This window comes from Schistocerca americana, chromosome 7 (genome assembly GCF_021461395.2).
Source record: "Schistocerca americana isolate TAMUIC-IGC-003095 chromosome 7, iqSchAmer2.1, whole genome shotgun sequence".
NCBI lineage: Eukaryota > Metazoa > Arthropoda > Insecta > Orthoptera > Acrididae > Schistocerca > Schistocerca americana.
The window spans coordinates 607,221,250-607,240,576 of NC_060125.1; the positions used below are offsets into that span (position 1 = coordinate 607,221,250).

At 40.6% G+C, this 19,327-nt stretch overlaps 1 protein-coding gene across 2 annotated transcripts in view; it reads left to right on the forward strand.

The window, feature by feature from the left end:
* Positions 1-19,327, forward strand: part of LOC124621862 (protein mini spindles) — a 144,360-nt gene that overhangs the window by 79,252 nt on the left and 45,781 nt on the right. For both annotated transcript variants that reach the window (XM_047147324.1, XM_047147325.1), the window contains exons 15-21: positions 1,073-1,256; positions 14,053-14,223; positions 14,317-14,553; positions 15,959-16,121; positions 16,211-16,380; positions 17,006-17,152; positions 17,334-17,456. In XM_047147324.1, coding sequence (XP_047003280.1) covers positions 1,073-1,256; positions 14,053-14,223; positions 14,317-14,553; positions 15,959-16,121; positions 16,211-16,380; positions 17,006-17,152; positions 17,334-17,456 — 1,195 coding nt within the window. The remainder of the gene's footprint in view (positions 1-1,072; positions 1,257-14,052; positions 14,224-14,316; positions 14,554-15,958; positions 16,122-16,210; positions 16,381-17,005; positions 17,153-17,333; positions 17,457-19,327) is intronic.

Here is a 19,327-nt window from a genome sequence, read left to right on the forward strand (position 1 = left end):
TGATGATAATTATGAAGAACTTAAATGGGAATGATCACACAGATAATGTTGTGGAGTAGATGAATCAAAGACTGCATTTTGTTGGTGGTACACTTAAAGGATCAAATAAAATTGCTTACACTAAGTTTGTCTGTCCTCTGCTCAGAGTATTGCTGTGTAGTATTCAAGCAGATAGGGTTGATGGAGGACGTCAAAAAAGTTCAAAGAAACGCAGCTCAGTGTTTATTATTGTGAAATAGGCGAGAGAGTATCACAGATAATGCAAGAGTTGTGGTGTTAATCATTAAAACAAAGCCATTCTCTATTGCTGTGAGATCTTTACACAAAATTTAAATCTGTTTCTCCCCAAATTTGAAAATATTTTGTTGATACATAGGGAGAAATGATTATAATAATAAAATAAGAGATCTGAGCCCGGACAGAAAAATTTAAATGTCTTTTTTTTCCTGCGTGCTGTTTGAGTGGAATGGTAGAGAAAAAGAGTTGAAAGGGGTCTGTCTGCCAAGCACTCAAATGTGAATTGCAGAGTAGTCATGTAGATATGAAAGACACATTACACATCCCAATACATTGTGTTAAATATCCTCCTCTGTAAATTTTCTTCAACTCGTTGCACTGCAACATTGCTGGAAAAACTTCACAGTGCAGCCAGGATGCTCATTGTTCGTGATTCCCACTCATTCTCTACGGAATTCCTGTAACAGGTCAGACATTGCTTTCTGTGAACAGCTCTCGCCATTTACGGGGACACTTTCGAAAATGAACTTCTGCTGTGGACAATCCTTGTGAGGCCCCATATCAATCTCACAGTTGCAGCTCACCTTCCACTTTGTGTTGGCTGCATTTTACTGACAGCTAACTTAATACCGTGTATCTGCTGTCATTAACCTGAAATGCTCTGATGTGTTTTGGCAGTTGACGTATGTACTTCACAATTCCAGCGTATACTTAAAAAATTTTGTTGAAAAGTATTTTAAATGGTGTGCGTGTGTGTTTTAACATATCATTAGCATTGTTCTTCTGGAAGCGGCAAGTAGTATGCAACTGATTCTTTACTCTTTTTGTGTTGCAGTGTGCAGCCGAAAGCACTGATGGACAGTGTGAGGAAAGCAGTGGGAGCCACACACCCTGGTGTGAGAAGTGCTGGGATCGCCTTCACGGGGACGCTTTACCTGTACATTGGGCAACAGTTGTCAGTCTTCTTTGAGGGCGAAAAGCCGGCCCTTTTGCAGCAAATTACTGCAGAGTGGGAGAAGGTACAAATGCTTACTTCAATGTTAATTGTTATAAATTTACATTCTTGGTCACATTTGATTGGTTTCCAGTGTAGTTGACAAATGTCTTCTGCCTGTCTGTAGATTGCATGTGCTCTTGAAGCTGACCTCAAATGAGACTTGTTTCTCTTTGTGAAGTAAGCCAAGTCACTTTCCATTGCATGTGTGTGTGTGTGTGTGTGTGTGTGTGTGTCAGGGTGTATACGATCCGGGAGATCCAGGAAAGACCCGGGAATTTTTTCATGCGGGAGAAAACCGGGATAAACCTGGGAATTGTTTAGAATTCTGGAAATTTTTCATTGTTTTAGTTTTCAGTTAAATTTTTGTGATTTTGATTGGTAAGAACCAATAATCTAACAAAAGATATTAGTGTATCCTGCTACTGCAGAATAATACTGCAGCAACAAAACATGAACGAGAAAAAATGAAAATAAAACTTAAGTTGCAAAGGAAGTGCACCACATGCAACTACAAAACACAGTGCTCATATAAGCGTCTGCCAACAGCAAAGTTTGTGAAAGGGTTTAGGAAGACTGTGCAATACTTCATAACAAGAAATTGACTCCGATGAGCGTGACGTGACAACTGTTTAAATTAGATTCATTTGAGCAGTTGCAGGCGTGCTCTTACGCATGCGCGTATGAGTAGCACCTTCTCCCACTTCTGGTTACAGAAGTGTGGCTGGGCGCCACTATCTAACATTGCCTCAGTTCGAAAATACAGTAAATCTGGGGCTGATGCATAGAGCAGTCTGAGTTGTGGTGTGGAGGTGTCGTCTTGACGTGACCTGTGTATACATTCAGTGATTTTATTGTTTCCTCTTCTTTTATGGCTCTCACGTTAAATGAAAACAAAACAGATTTTTGTGACCGGGAGCTATCAGATGAATTAAAATACGTTCGCATAATTACGGAAGGCTAAAATATGTTATTAGTTTCAGATTTTATTTCCACCCTTCTGTCAGTCAAGCATTAATTGCCTTGCAGAACAATGAAGTTATTTTTGAGTTTGCTAAAGAGATTTGGCTTTTATTAATCTTTTCTGCTGAGGCAGTCAATTTATTTGAAAAGAAGTGTTTAGTTTCACACTATTGCCTAGTTTCAACTGTTCGCTGTATTTCAAGTACACTTATGGCATTACACCATAATAAAGAACTGAACATGAGGTAATAAAGTTCTGGTGCTCCAAGAACATTTACATCCGAATCTGGACAAACAAATGTGCACTTTAAGCCAAATTATGCATTTTAGTATGGTGCACAAAATTCCGATGCTCTTGAAGTATTCTCAGATGTCTTGTTTCTTATATGACATAATGTAAGATCTTTTAATGTTTTACACGTAGGAACATAGGGCTTCCTGTGTCATCGTAGCTGCGCAAGCGCAGTGATGCCTGTTATGTGGCGCTATCTGCCAACTGCCGAAACGAACCTATTTGTAACAGGTCGTGAGAAAATATTGTGAATGATGGTTTGAAAAGCGTTACATTCAAAGCAAATTTTTTTTTACGCAAGATGAACTATGTGCTAGAATGTAAGATGAATTTCTTAAATCACGAAGCGTTTGACTCTCATTTAAAAATCAACTCTTCGAGGAGGACAGTTCAGAAGAATTTCGAGCCCAGAAAATCAGACATTTAGGTCGTTGTTAAAAATTTTAGTGGTACATTTGTGTGCTGTGTCTTAAAGTGTAACACGCGCAAAGAAGATCAACATTATAAGTGCAAGCTTAGCTTCTCTTGCAGCTTATTAATCTTGGAGACCAATATTATATGTAAATGCTATGTGTATTGATTTAAACCGTTAACTTTTCTTATTTGTGTGTTTGCGCTACTTAAGTGATGTTGCTGTTAACTGAGTAAATCGCGTTTCGTGTGCTGTCATCTGCTGGCGAGATCACGTGACATGAGCTATGACTGGCTTACAAAAGCGCAGCGCAATCTCAATTTCAATGCTTCGGAAAGTAACATGCGGTGTTTGGTGGAATCCGAATGTATACCTTCGTAATACGAACATATGCAGCATACACCCGGGAGAAACTGTGTTTTTAACCGGGAAAAATCCGGGGAATTTTTTTCCCCTGTCCACGTATAGACCCTGGTTTGTGCACATATTTATACAGAATATTGGAAATGAAACCTGTAAAGATTTTTGAATAAATAAATAAAGAAAGAAAGAAAATCTGAACTGCAAGTGAGGCTTCTAATGATGATGTAGCATTATAGACCTGTTTGATTCCCCATAAGTCTTATAGAAAATTGTCAATCCAGTCCCCTTTGAGTGATTACTATGTGATTCAGACACTTGATATTAATAAAGCATAAGTCGATTTTACTTTCTAGATTGCTCATATTTGTCACTACACCAATGGTAATCAGTTTCCATGTAGTGTGATATTGTTGACACATTGCTAAGTTACACACACTTTGAATGATCTCACAAAATTCAAAAGTAACAAAACTTAGTAACTACCGTATTTACTCGAATCTAAGCCACACTTTTTTTCCGGTTTTTGTAATCCAAAAAACTGCCTGCGGCTTAGAATCGAGTGCAAAGCAAGCGGAAGTTCTGAAAAATGTTGGCGGGTGCCGCCACAACTAACTTCTGCCGTCGAATATATATGTAGTGCTACACAGACATGCTTTGTAGGCACAAAGATAAAACTGGCACCAAAACCTCTGCGTCAGTAAATAAATTAAAAAAAAAAAGGTGGAAGACGAGCTTTTTTTTTCTCCGCCCCGAGTTTCGACAACGATATTTTCATAGATTATCCAACGAAGTAAATACAAATTCCTTATTGTTCATCTTCGAATGTAGCAGAATTTCAATGTACTACGAAGATCCGACTGGCAAGACTGTTAGGGATGTTTGTCATTATGGCCAAATCTGCGTTCTGAATTTTTTCCTACCTGTGAGAAGTGATGGTTGCTAGTAGGAACTTGTATGAATTGTGAATCACATGCAGTATTCTCTTCACCATAAGAATAATACGGAAATAAACATTTTGCCATGTATTGTTTCGTGTTTGCTGCTATCTCATTTAAATCCTGTCTGCCTAATAAACTACAAAACTAGAGTGAGACAACAGCAAACGCGGAAGAATATACATATCATGTCATGTTTATATTCGTACTATTCTTATGCCTAATAGTGATAGTCAGAAATGAAGCACGGCAATTGACTAGATTTTTAAATCTAAGATAAATCTAATTCCTGTGCAGAATGTAATGTACTTAAGAGGTGCCTGCAAAGATTTTCAAATGGAGAAAAATTTTCGCTAAACTTTAATTCAGAACATCTTCTATCATACGATGTCTATTATTTGGTTCTTGTTGATCGTTATCAAAGAAAGCAGCAGTGTAAGTAACAACAAATAGCAGTCTCTTGCCATTGTTTTGCTAATGAGGCGATTTCTCTCTCTCTCTCTCTCTCTCTCTCTCTCTCTCTTTCTTCTTCTTCTTCTTCTTATTCTTATTCTTCTTCTTTTTTAAAGCGGCGGTAGTGCGCACAAAAGCAAGCTATGCCGCGAGCGGCGACAGGCCGTAAACACGCACTATCAGAATGCGACAAACAATGCATGACACAGTACAGTAATGCATTTTCAGCTTAGAGTGACGTAAACACCTATAACAAAGAAAACAGCGCTTATCAGATCAAAGAAAAATAAGCAATCAATTCAAACCAGACGAAGCACGTGAAAAAGGAAGGGTACCCGTATAAATACGGACGGAGCACCTGACGCATAGCAATGGCTACCTGGTAAAGCTTAACTGCCAAGCTTACGACTCTAACCAAACTACTGTAGCTGTATCGTCATTCATTCGACCTAAATTGTGTCTCAAATTACAATGGCCCAACTTTGTTTAGATTTGGAGATGCAACCTAAAACTTTTTTTCTCCCCTTGAATTTAGAGTCTCAAATTTCAGGTGCGGCTTAGATGCGGGAAATTTTTTTTTTCCCTTGATTTCGAGTCTCATTTTTCAGGTGCAGCTTAGATACGAGTGCGGCTTAGATTCGAGTAAATACGGTATACAACTTGTAATGTAGATGTTCAGGTATTGAGTTCTTGCCTCTGAGTGACTTGGGGTACTGATTGCTGACTGCAGACTGGCTGACGGTGTAATGTAGCAGAACAATTACCAAATAGTGACTAAGGCTTCATGTACAATGCCTGTATACAGGCAAGCATAATAGAGAAATGACAAAATACCTAGCTGTTAAGTTTTAGATATTGATGCAAAAGGCAGAAAAGGTGAAGCGTACAGAAGTAAAGTAGATAGTGAAGTTCTCTTAGTTACTACATATGCCATGTAGTCACAAATTGGCGAAGTTATAAGTACTGTTTTATGATGGGGAAGTTTTAATGTACACAGGAATTCCTGAAGCCTGCTAAGAATTGATTTTCTAATTTGGATATTTAATACACTGTTATGTTAGTGTAAGTAAGAATTCTGTGAACAGAAAAATCAGGGCAAAGAACAACTGTAGAATTTTGCCAAGATTCCATTTCATAAGTTGCACACATGCCAAATTGCAGACAGGCACAATTAAGACACTTACACATAAGCTTTCAGCCTCAGCCTTCACTGGAAAGAGAGAAACACACACACACACACACACACACACACACACACACACACACACACACACACACACACACACAGTATCTTATGACTACAATATCAGTGAGGCAATGTTGGAATTGATCAACTCTTACAAATACATAGGTGTAATACTTTGTAAGGATATGAAATGGAAAGATCACATGGGGTTCAGTAGTGGGTAAAGCAGGTGTTAGGTTTGAGTATATTGGCAGAGAACTGAGGAAGTGCAATCAGTGTACAAAAGAGATTGCTTACAAATCACTAGTGTGACCCATTGTAGAATATTGCTAAAGTGTGTGGGACCTGTACGTGATAGACTAACAGGGGATATTGAACGAATACAGAGAAGGGCAGCATGGATGGTCACAGGTTTGTTCAATCATGGCAGTGTGTCAGAGGTACTAAAGGAACTGAAATGACTGGTGGATGTAAGCTATCTTGTGAAAGTATATTAACAAAGTTTCAAGAACCAGCTTTAAATGATAACTCTAGAGATATGCTACAACCCCCTACATATCGCTCACACAGGGATCATGAGGGTAAGGTCAGAAAAATTATTGGATGCACAGAGGCATTAAAACAACCCTTCTTCCTACACTCCATATGTGAATGGAACAGGAAGGAACCTAATATCTGGTACAATGGGACGCACCCTCTGCCACACGCCTCATGATGGTTTGCAGAGTATAGATGGAGATCAGGAGATGGTGGGGCAGGGAAGTGAGGAAAATGGAGCGAAAGACAAGAGGAACAGGGAAAAATGGGTGGGTGCATTTGCAGAGGGTGGCAAACTAACAGGGTAGGATACGAGAATGGTTAGGAGGTTATAGGAGAGAAGTTGTGGAAACTTTGGGTGGAGGATGTGGGGCAGTATTACCATAAGCTGAGGCTGGGAGATTACAGGATTGGAGAATGTGTTATAAAGATAACTCCCATCTGCGCGGTTCAATGGAAGTAGAAGGGTGGATCCATGCGGCCTAGTTTAAGAAGTAACCATTGAAATCAATCACGTTATGTTCAGCTGCATGTTGTGCCACAGCATGGTCTACTTTTCTATTGTCCAGAGCTTGGCAGTGGCTGTTCATCCTGGTAGCTGGTTGGTTGGTAGTCATACCAATTAAAAAATAAAAAGCTATGCAGTGATTGCAGCAGAGCTGATAAACGACATGGCCACATTCACCCATGAATGAATGGTTGCTCCCAGAGATATGATCATTGTGGCAAGGGGTTGGGATTGGGAGGAGCAGAGGGATGAACTAGGATGTTGTGGAGGTAGGGTGGGTGACTGAACACCACTTTAGAAGTGGTGGGAAGAATCTCGGGTAAGATGTTCCTCATTTCAGGTCATGATGATGATAGATAATAAAAGCCCTGGAAGAGGATATGGTTCAGTTGTTCCAGCACAGGGTGGCGTAGGATATCGAAGGGGGCACTCCTTTGTGGCTGGTTTTTGAGGTGTTGGGTGGATTGGAGGTGTGAGAGGAAATGGCAAGGGAGATCTGTTTGCAGACTAGGCCTGCGGGCGGGGGGAAGGGGGGGGGGGGTAGCAGTGTCTGTCTGTGAAGGTCTTGCTGAGCCAATCAGCATACTGGGCAAGGAAGTTTTTGTCACTCCAGGTATGTTGTCCCCAGGTGGCCAGGCTGTATGGGAGGGATGTTTTGGTGTGAAAAAGATGACAGCTATTGAAATGCAGCTACTGTTGGTGTGTTTAATATGGACAGAAGTGCGGATGGAGCCATCAGAGAGGATTAGGTCAATATCTAGGAAGGTGGCATACTGTGTTGATGAGGACCAGGTGAAGCAATTGGGAGAGGTGGAGTTAAAGTTGTGGAGGAAAGAAGATAGGGTGCCTCACTCCTGAGTCCATATCATGAAAATATCACCAACGAACCTAAACCAAGTGAGGGATTTGAAATTTTGGGAGGCTAGGAAGTTCTCCACCAGGTGGCCCATAATCAGGTTGGCAAAGGAGGGTGCCATATGGGTATCCGCATTGTGCTGCTGATTTGTTTTTATACCTTCCCTTCAAAGGAGAAGTAGTTGTTGTTTAGGATAAAGTTAGTTAAGTGCATGAGGAAGTGGGTTTTGAGTCATAAGATAGTGAGGTAGTGTTCGATAGCTGCAAGGGAATGGGCATGAGGGATGTTGGCATACAAGATGGTAGTGTCAACAGTGAAGAGTAGGGATTCAATTGGTGGTAAAGGGGAGGGGATGGTGGAGAATCAGTGAAGGAAGTGGTTGGTATCTTTGATGTGGGATACTAGATTAGTCAATTGGTTGAAGTGGTAGTCAGGGAGGGCCAAAATTCTTCCACTGGGACACGGTAATCAGCCACAATGGGGCGTCCAAGATTGTTGGGTTTGTGGACTGGGGAGCTATGTAGAAGAGGTGTGTGTGTTTGGGGGGGGGAGTATCATAGGGGTGGGGAGTGAAATGCCTTCAGCAACTTGCTGGCTGGGGCCCAAAAGTGCCAAGAGATTAATGGTGGCCATTTTCAACATTAGTCAGGTTAGTACTGTATTTCCTTTCCTCAGTTGGGTCCCTTTGTACCCTGTAACTCATTTCACTGGACCACTTCTATTTGCCCCACTTTGTAGAATGGGTGTGTAAGGTGTCAAAAGTGTGAGGAGGAAAATGGATTTAGGGTAGAGGTTCTGGGAAGGGCCTAAGGCTTTATGCAGGGATTAGTGGTTGTGTTGGGCTTCTGGGATGGCATCACTGTGGCAAAGTTTATAGTTGGGGGACTTGGATAATTGGCAGAGGCCTTCCACCAGGTAGCCACTGCAATTCATAACTGTGGTGGAATCTTTGTAGGTAGGGTGAGTAGGTCAGGATTAGTTCTGAGGTTGTGTGTGGCTATTCTTTCTTCTGCTGAAAGGTTGTTAACCATTCAATCGTGATCCTCCTCCTCCTCCTCCTCCTCCTACCACCCCTTCCCATCTGACCACCTGCTGGCCACCTTCCTGGAATTCTTTACCTCCAACTTACCCTTACCATCCTTCTCTATGTCCCTTTCTCAGGACACCAACTGTTCAGCAGAACAGAATATCTGTACACAACCTCAAAGCTGTGACCTCATCATCCTACCTGTAGACAAAAGATTCATCACTGTTGTTATGAATCACATTAACTACGTGGTGGAAAGCCTCTGCCAATTATGAGTCTGTCCCCCCCCCCCCCCCTCCCCACTTATAAACTGCCATAGTGACCCCATCCCAGAAGTCTAACACAGCATCCAATCCGTTGCCCTAGTCAGCAAGTTGCTGAAGGCAGATCAAAGCTGGACTGCTTGAATTGCAGTAACCTCATCCTAAATGTTCTGGAATTGCTGCAGTCTCATCAGAAATGTTATGCTGTAATTCTTGAAGACTTGAGATTTGTTGAGACAAACCTTAGACCTGAGGACATCCCACACTGACAGATCAGGTGATCTGCGTAGCCAGCCAGCCCTGCAACCAGACAGAGCTCGGCAAACAACTCCCAGATGTGAAGTTTGTGTAAATGTGCTCCAAGGTTCGACCATACGTGTGGCGTGTGCATCATGGAGTGTGGTTATACACATACATTCACTTGCAATCGTATCTACTCGTCTGGGCCACTTTTATTTATTCCACTCTGTACATATTTTCCAATATCCACAAACCCAACAGTCCTTATTGCCTCATTGGGGCTGGTTATAGTGTCCTTGCTGAAAGAATTGCGGCCTTCATTGACCAACACCTCCAACCAGCTGCCCATAGTCTAGCCTTCCACATCAAAGATACCAATCACTTCCTTCACTGACTCTCTGCCATCCCTACCCCTTTACCTCCTGGATTCCTATTTGTCACTGTTTACGCCACCTCCCCATACACAAACATCTTACCACTATTGAACACTACCTTCCCCAACATTCTTCACACCCCAAACCCACTACCTCATTCCTAATACACTTATCTAACTTGACCCTAACCATCAACTTCTTCTCCTTTGAAGGGAAAGCATAAAAACAAATGCGGCAGCACAGCAATGGATACCCAAACAAATCGGCAGCACAGCAACGGATACCCACATGACACCTTCATTTGCCAACCTGATTATGGGCCACCTGGAGGAGACCTTCTTAGCCTCCCAAAATTCCTAATTCCCAGCTTGGGTCGGGTTCGTTGGTGATATCTTCATGATATGGACTCAGAGCAGAGACACCCTATCTTCTTCCCTTCTCAACTTCATCGCTGTCTCTTCCATCCACTTCACCTGGTCCTCCTCAGACCAGCATGCCACCTTCCTAGATGTCGTCCTAATCCTCTTTGATGGCTCCATCTGTACCTCTGTCAACAGTACACACACCAACTACAACCAGTAGCTGCATTTCAACAGCTGACATCTTTTTCATACCAAAACATCCCTCCCATACAGCCTGGCCACCTGAGGACAACATATCTGGAGTGACAAAAACTCTTTGCCCAGTATGCTGAGGGTCTCGCAGAGGCCATTAGACAGGTGCTATCCCCCAGACCTAGTCTGCAAAGAGATCTCCCTTGCCATTTCCTCTTGCGCCTCCAATCCTCCCACCATCTCAAAAACCAGCCACAAAGGAGTGCCCTCTTAGTCACCCCACACCACCCTGGACATGGAACAACTGAACCATGTCTTTGTCCAGGGCTTTGATTATCTATCATCATGACCTGAAATGAGGGACATCCTACATGAGATTCTTCCCACCACTTCTAAAGTGGTGTTCTGCCGCCCACTCAACCACAACAGCAGCCCAGTTCATCCCTCTGCCACTCCCAATCCCAACCCTTGCCACAAGGATCGTATCCCTGTGGGGGTCACTCATGAAAGTGGCCGAGCCATTTACCAGCTCTGCTGCAGTCACTGCACAGTTTTATATTTTTTAATTGGTATGACTACCAACCAACTGTCTACCAGGATGAACAGCCACTGTCACACTTTGGACAATAGCAAGTTAGACTACCCAGTAGCACATCATGCAGCTGAACATAACACGATTGATTGCAATTGTTGCTTCACAAACTAGGTCACCTGGATCCTTTCTTCCACTACCAGATTTTCTGAACTGCGTAGGTGGGAGTTATCCTTGGAACACATTCTCTGATCCTGTAATTAGACCAGTGTCAGCCTACAGTAACATACTGTCCCCACACCCTCCACCCAACAGTTTCCAGTTTCCACCTCTTCTATCACCTCCTACCCACCCTCTTTGTTTGCCACCCTCTACAAATGCACCTACCCATTTTTCCCTGTTCCTCTCCTCTTTTGCTTCATTTTCATCACTTCCCTGCCCCACAATCTCCTGATACTCTACATGTTAGCATTGTAGTCCCTGCACGCTCTGCCAGGCAGCAATCCTCCCTTCCCCCACCTACCCATAGCTACCCCCCCTCCCTCAGTTTTGCTACTCCCATCCCACATGATAGTTACATTCTTTCCTGAGCTGACAGAGCTGATGGTCGTATGTGTGAGGTGTGCTTCCTTGTGTGGATGACGCTGTGTGTTTCTCTTTTTCTGATAAAGACTGAGGCCGATAGCTTGTGTGTGTTTTTTAATTGTGCCTGTGTGCAGCTTAGCGTGTTAATTTTGTGGTAAGTAGTAATCTGCTCCTACATTGTTGCCATTTCTACCAGGAATTTCCATTGTTTTAAAATATTTTTTTTAGTTTTTAAGGAAAAAAGCTTGTTTGAAAGAGGAAACTTTCGTCTTTTAAATAAGCTATGTCAATCTTCAATCACTTATTTGCAATATGTACTTTTGAAGTGCTCACACTTAAATTATAAATATTTCCTTAAATAAAATGCATGCATATAAACGAAATACATCGTTACTGCCAATAGTGTGAAAATATCCAGTTAATAATAGTTGCATTAAGTGCTACATCAACAAGGATTTAACAGTTATATGTATTGACATGCATCATGTACAGCACATAAAACAAAGTAAGGAAAGAGGGGAAAAAAATGTACAAAATAGGATTGTGGCAAGCGGAGCTATCCCAACGTGCTAAATCTCGCCATGAGCAGCAGTCTTGCAATTCATAAACTAGCGTTGTGCGGCATGCTCGAAAAATTGAACACACTCACTCCTTAACAGAGGAAGCTTTAACACAAACATGCCATTAAAAAAATTACAGGCTATATTTCCATTAAATTAAGAAAAAGTCTCAGAATTGTTTAAAAAATTTGAGGTTGATTAAAAAGTGAGGATAGCAGGGTATGAACAGCAACTTTGTAGTTCAGAATCTGTTCCTGAATCCAGTACATTATCATAGAGCTTATAGTTTCATTCATTAGAAAGAGATTAGTATTATACAGAGGTTCGAGTCCTCCCTCTTGCCTGTGTGTGTGTGTGTGTGTGTGTGTGTGTGTGTGTGTGTGTGTTCTTAGGATAGTTTAGGTTAAGGAGTGTGTAAGCTTCGGGACTGATGACCTTAGCAGTTAAGTCCCATAAGATTTTCACACACATTTGAAAATTTGAGTATTATACGTCCCATTGTCAACGAGGTCATTAGAGATGGAGAACAAGCTCGAATTAGGAAAGGTTAGAGAACAACGTCACCTGTGTCCTGTTGAAGGAACCATCCTGGCATTTGCCTTAAACAGTTTAGAGAAATCATGGAAAACTTAAATCACAATGGCCTGACAAGTGTTTGAACTGCTGTCCTCCCGAATGAGAGTCCAGTGTTCGAACCACTGAGCTACCCCACACATATGAGGTGTAATAAAAACATAACAGGATTTTTTAAATTTTGCAGGGTGTGTACATGAGCTTTTCAATTTTTTTAAAATCTCGGTACACATTTTCCTGAGGTGTGTTTGTATTTTTCAGCTGTTTATTCTTGACAGTTGAAAAGTTCTATCTGTTTTCAAGCATTTAGCAATTATTTTTAATTTAGAAAAGTTAGACCAAGAAATATACATTAAATATTGCTTTAAAAGTAGAATAAAGTGGAGCACTACATTCACAGTGTTGACTTGGCTTTTGGCGAATCTACTAAGAGTAAGAAGAGAATTTGAGCAGTGTAAATGTTGAGAATGTCGTAGATGTTGAAGATGACCGCTCTGGGCACCCTAACACTTCAATTATTGACAACATTTTGAAGAAGTAAAGCAAATGTTCCTGTCAATAAAAATAGCAAATTCTACCATAAAGACACGTTTTGACAGATTATCATCATACCAGTACTTTGAAACAGCATATATTCATGGCACTTACTTATTTCAGAGATTCATTCTGCCTGCTAATAAGTCCTTATTTTAATGCTATCTGCATCATCTTTGTCATTGCTGACTAAAGTATTCTTCAGGTATGTTCTGGAAGGAAAATTTTTTAATTTTGTTGTATATGTGACTGTGACAAAAAGTTTTTAATGTGTTTATCACATAATACACAAGATATGTGCTTTCGATTTTGCATGACTTTTGCACCCTCTTGCTGAAAAAGGAAATTTGTAGCTCATTGTAACTTAGCACAAAACGGACTGCAGTAGTATTACTTAAATGTTTGTGCAGTAAATACCCCGAAATGGTTTAACCATTTTTTGGCAAGTTATTGCCAGTGATTGTCTTCTCCTGTGATGACAAAATGTTAAAATGCCTGTTATGTATTCCTTAGACTAGTTAATACCAAGCATTGACCTTACTTGAATAATAGTGTGTGGACCAATTGCACAGAACACGCCGACTCTGGACTTTTGCAAGAAATTTTGCAGTGTACACAAATGGATGACAGATAGAATGACACCTCCCGTAAGGCTGTGTAAATTCAGTAGCGGCTATTTCTCTCAACGTGCCAACTGACTTGTAAAATAAGCTGAAGGTGAAGCTCTGTACCTGTGACATGAGGGTGGGTGTAAAGTGAAGCTTTTCAGCTGTCTGGATGACCTTTGTGAAATGGCTGCTTGCAGTATGTAATTGGGCAGTTAGGCCTTTGTGAACACACCAGTGACCTGGTTAAGCTTCTGCCCCTGTCTCTCTGATTAACTGTTAGGCCTTACATAATTAGTTGCAGCTTTAGGTGTCTGCCTTAATTATTAGCCTGAAAACTTTATTGCTGTATTTTGACACTGCATTAAAAAAGAGTGGCGTGCAGTGTGTTTGGTGGGGATTGCCAAACATGATGACTTGTTTGTACTTTATCAAATACATAAGTTATGAGACCTGTTATTTTTTATAGCATGATGGGGAAACCCCACCTGATCCTGTGAGGCGTCAGAAGGGTGCCGATGGAGACGCTGAGTCACCGGAAGAAGTTAAAGTGAACATGCAGGACATGATGGAGAAAGTAGACATCAGTTCCCACATCACTGATGCTCTGCTCAGTGAGCTAGCTGACAAAAACTGGAAGGTGCTGTTTCCATATTTACCCTCAAAATAAATAAATAGTTGCTCCTTTCATGTATTGGTTCATGATGTGTTCTAACAAATATTTCTTCTTCAGGTTAGGATTGAAGCACTGCAGAAGCTTGTGAATATCGTCAACGAGCACAAATACATTTCAAGTAATCTGGGAGATTTGCCTCCTGTCCTCGCTCTCAGACTCGTTGATAGCAACAGCAAGATAGCAGTGGCGGCCATTGCATTTTGTCAAAGCCTTGGTGCTGCCATGGGCTCCCAGTGCAAAGTACACGTCCGCACCCTGTTCCCCAACTTCTTGCAGGGACTCGGTGACAGCAAGGTAGGTGTTTATAGATTAGGGCTACATGAAATCAGAGGCTAAAATGACATGTTGACAATTTTACATGATCATCGTGTACGTTAACTAAATTCTATCTGGAAAAATGAAGTAAGCCTCAAAAGCTCTTAAGTGAAAAAGAAGGAATTGAATTAAATTTAAGCTGTATATGGTCCTGTACGTGAGCAATATAGTATTTCTGAAAGCATTTGTTGGCCAGGATGCTGTGGTTGATACAAAAAACTTTTCATGGACTACTCTGTTCCCATTTACAGGGTGTATCTAGAAAGGTGAAACACTGGCAGTTTTGCAGATAGTTCTAGGTCTTAAATTTGTAAGGGCATGTAGAACTTAAGAGGGCATGTCTTGTCAAAGACACAATGTGTTGTGTCTGACAGGTGACATCATCTAGTACAAGAAATCAACCATCTCAGTTCTTCTTTGTGCAAAGTCAGCTTCTGAATTTTAATTCAACTGCCTCCTCCTGTCTTTTAAAACTGATGTGTGTGTCATTATCTATAGAGTATAAAAGTATACATTGTGGTGCAGTTTCAAGGCTAAAACACTACAGGTAATCGGATAAAATTTATTTTATGGTCTCGACACAATGAAGTATGTTCCACTGCAGGTGACTATGTCCAAAGCAGCAGTCTGTCATGCAGTCAGCTAAACTTGTCAAGTGTTTAAAAGGAAGAATAAGCTGGCACAGATAGTTGATACTGCTGATAACGATTGCTTCACATGCTCTGCAATATTAGACCAAAAATTTCCTGCCTTTGTGAGTGATTTCACAATTTTTTTTTCACTGATCCCTCTATTGACGGCATAAAACTTTACACAAAGAAATGAGTTTTTCAATCCACCAGCAAACCGCCGCATCTTTTATGCCGTATATGTATGCACTTCAAAACAAGTAAGAGCATTGAAGTCCCTTTGTCATACCATTCAGTGTTTGAGGTAACTAAATGTTGTGTAAATGGCAAGAGACACTTGTATTTTGCCCAGAATTGAACATTCCAACATTTCAGCTCCCAAACTTAAGATAGTTCAAATGTTTGTATTGATTATTCATAAAAACACAATACACATCAGGGAAATCTCCTTAAGCTTTTGCATTAAAGTTGGCTTTTCATTGCATTTCCACAAGCCTGGCTGGTTTTTATTGTCTGCAGTATTGGAAATTGCACTCTCGACATTTATGCAGATAATTGTGAAAGGAAGTAACAAATTGCTTAAAGTATATTTGCAAACAACTGGACACTACCGAATGAAGAGATTATTCAGCTTTGAAAGGACTGTAGATGTAATTTGCCCCTGTATTGTGCTGTTATAATTCAGCTCAAATCACATGTCTAAAGCTCAGAGTGGTGGTGGTGTAAGAGGACTCTGGTTTACTTGAACATTGCAGGTGTGGGTACGGTCGGCTGCGTCAGCTTGTATAAACACCTGGGGTGACCAGTGCGGTTACAAAGTCTTTTTTGATGGTGAAATGATTGGTGACGCTTTGAAATCTGGAAGTCCTGTGCTAAGATCAGAACTCTGGGCTTGGCTCGCCGAGAAGTTACCGGACAGTAAGAAATCAATATTATTTGTGTGGTCCTATTTATCACTGCCTGGATCAAAAAAGGAAAAAAAAAGATCAAAACCTTTATGTTCACAGTACCTCCAAAATCTTTCCCCAGAGAAGAACTGACTGTGTGTGTGCCTCACTTATTTTCTAATTTGGAAGACCGCAATGCAGATGTGAGGAAAAGTGCTCAGGATGCAGTTCCGGCATTTCTAATACACTTGGGCCACACGTCGTTGATGAAAGCTGTGGCAAAACTGAAGGTAAGAGTAGCATTCTGGTGGACAAGCAGAAAAGAAGCTGTACTTAAAATTGTTTTAAGACATTGTAATGTTGTTATGAACATTTTGCTTTGTTGTTGATACATTGTCATGAGCCCACAAATATATTTTAAATCTGATATAAGGAAAATATACAAATATTTGCATGGCATGCAGTAATGATATAGAAAGTATTGTAGAAATGAAATAATCGACAATTCTCCACCTGCAGTGACAGATCTCGCGTTTAGTTCATTGTTCTTGTATGTATTGCCACTTAACGTGAACAGTAGTACTAGTTTAGGATTATTTCCTGATGCTTTTAAAACAATGCATAAAATATTTTTAACATATAATTATTTATGAAACTGGATTGTTTTTACTCAGCCAGTGAAAGATAGGTAGTATGACTTCATTTCCCCGGTAATTTTTTACAAGATATGAGATTTATGGCAAGAGTCATAGTACTTCATGTGTAGCTGTCACATACTCCAGTTCAGCCTTCTACATCGGTGTAACTCAATGACCCGAAAGGTGCAGGCTGCTGCAAAAGATTAGAATACTTGAGCCATTATCGAGTGGTTTGAAGATTCCTACACAGTAATGTGTATCCTGATGTGTGTTACAGCCAGCTACACAGTCTGTTATTACACAAATTATCATGAAAGCAAATGTGCCTGTGAAGCAAATGGCAGATGAAGAGCAGGAGTGTGTGAAGACGGTGAAGAGTGGAGGAGCAAAGGCAGCTGGGAGCAGTACGGCTGTTAAGAACAAGGTAATTTTATGTGACATATCAGGGGAGGGGCAGGGGCAGGGGAGGGAGGGGGGGAGAGAGAGAGAGAGAGAGAGAGAGAGAGAGAGAGAGAGAGAGAGAGAGAGAGAGAGAGAGAGAGAGAGAGATTGACTTCATATTTTATAATGGATAACCTGTAACCGTCATTTTAATTTACTAACAGGCAGCTGCCCCAAAAAGTGGAAAGACCGGAGGACGAAAAAAAGATGAAGAAGCAGATACATCTCCATTGTTGCAAATAAATGGCCAGAAACATCAGAGGTTACTTGATGAACAAAAGTTAAAAGTAAGTACCTCAACTCAGTAAGATGTACATATAATTAGGGGGATGGAAGGCACTTGCCTTCTTCCTGGTGCAGTATTTTTGTGTGTTTTCAGATTATCGTGTGTATTTTGAGATCCTTAAGAAAAATAACATTAGATACTCGGTGAATTACAAATTAGAGATTCAGTTAACTACCGCCCTGGTTGTCTGAGAGGATGTGATTTAAAGAAAACTTAAAAGGATTATTTTATGATGTATATCTCGTAGTGTTATCTTCATTAGGTACCACAAATGTGGAACAATTTATACCAAGAATGATGTCAAACTAAAAAGCTGAATGGATCAAATATTTTTAGGCAGTCCATAAAAATAAAAGGAAGGCTTGAAATTCGGTTTTCATAGAAATATAAATTTATTTATAAATAAGTAATACAAAACACAAGAACATAGATAATTCAGTTTCCTTTCTGACACTTCACTTTTCTTCACTGTTATCTTACCTATGTAGGCAGAAAACTTATTCATGGTAATTACTTTTAAAACTGACTAAAGACAAATGTCTGAAGTTTTGAACTACAGATGAATTATTTCCATTCAAAATACCTGCTCTCATTAATATGTGCTTCCAGATATGGAAAAAATTCCAAATACAAATTGTAGACTATTTTCAAACTTTGCATTTGTAATTAAGGTATGCCAACCTCACTGAAGTTGGCTTCAAATTGTGATCACACTGGATCTTAATTACATCTATTTATGTAAAAAAGCTTTTCTCCAATAATTTAAGTTGTACACGTCTTGATTAAAACTTGTTTGTGAGACTCAAGATGTTTTTGTGCATATGTTGTACGTTACATTGTTGCCTGTGAACTAAATTTCTTAATTTTGTGTGTAACAACTATTATTTCTCAACTGTTACACACACACACACACACACACACACACACACACACACACACACACACACATACAAAAAAAAAAAAGTTCTGGAATATCAGGAAATTTCAAATGTGTTGGGGGGGGGGGGGGGAGGTAAAAAGAAAAAAAGAGAGAGAGAGAGAGAGAAAAACTCACCCTGGAAATTCTCATTCTTCGCTCAGCAGATGAAATGGTTTGTTTATGGCGATGCCATGTATCATTGCTAGCTGGGCGAAGCTGACTTACAGCTGGGTGTTGTGTGCTGTCCCCCCACTCCATCCTTCCCCACTCTTTCCTTCCCCCACTTCCCCCAGTTTGCTGTCAGGGCTGCCACCACCGCTAGCTGAGCAGCTGCCGTCAAGAGCGGCAGGGAGGCATGATGTACGAATACTCAGATCCAAACAAATCGCTAAAGTTATTCATTGCACTGAGTGATTACTGCAGTCTCTTATTAATCAACTTTCCGTTAGTGATCCATGACTGTGGGAGTGAATTGAATTGCTGGCCTCACGTGAGCGAATTATCATGACGGGCCAGTACTGTGGGTATCTGACAGGTTGGACCAGCAGGCCAGGTCCGTTCCTATGTGGTGTAAATTGCCATTTTTTCATGATTTATCTGCAGACCGAGGACTGGTGCATTCTCAACAGGCCAGAGAATATTTCTCGAAAGAAGAATTACGCAATACCTGTAAAATAATTTACATAGTACAAGCAACATTTTATTGCCACTCACTGCAGTAGTGGCTTAGTATAACTCGCCCACCCACCACCCCACCTTTTGCACTTGTTTAAAGAGAACTGCTTCATTCCGAGCTTATTTCTGAAATTATTGAAGGTATGTTGGATCAGTCTCTGCAGCTACAAGAAAATGTGTACTTTTCTCACTAAATGTGTTTAATTTTATTGGAATAAAATGCCGGTAATGGTCTATAATGAAACTTATTTACAGTCTGGTGTGTTGTCTACATCTAA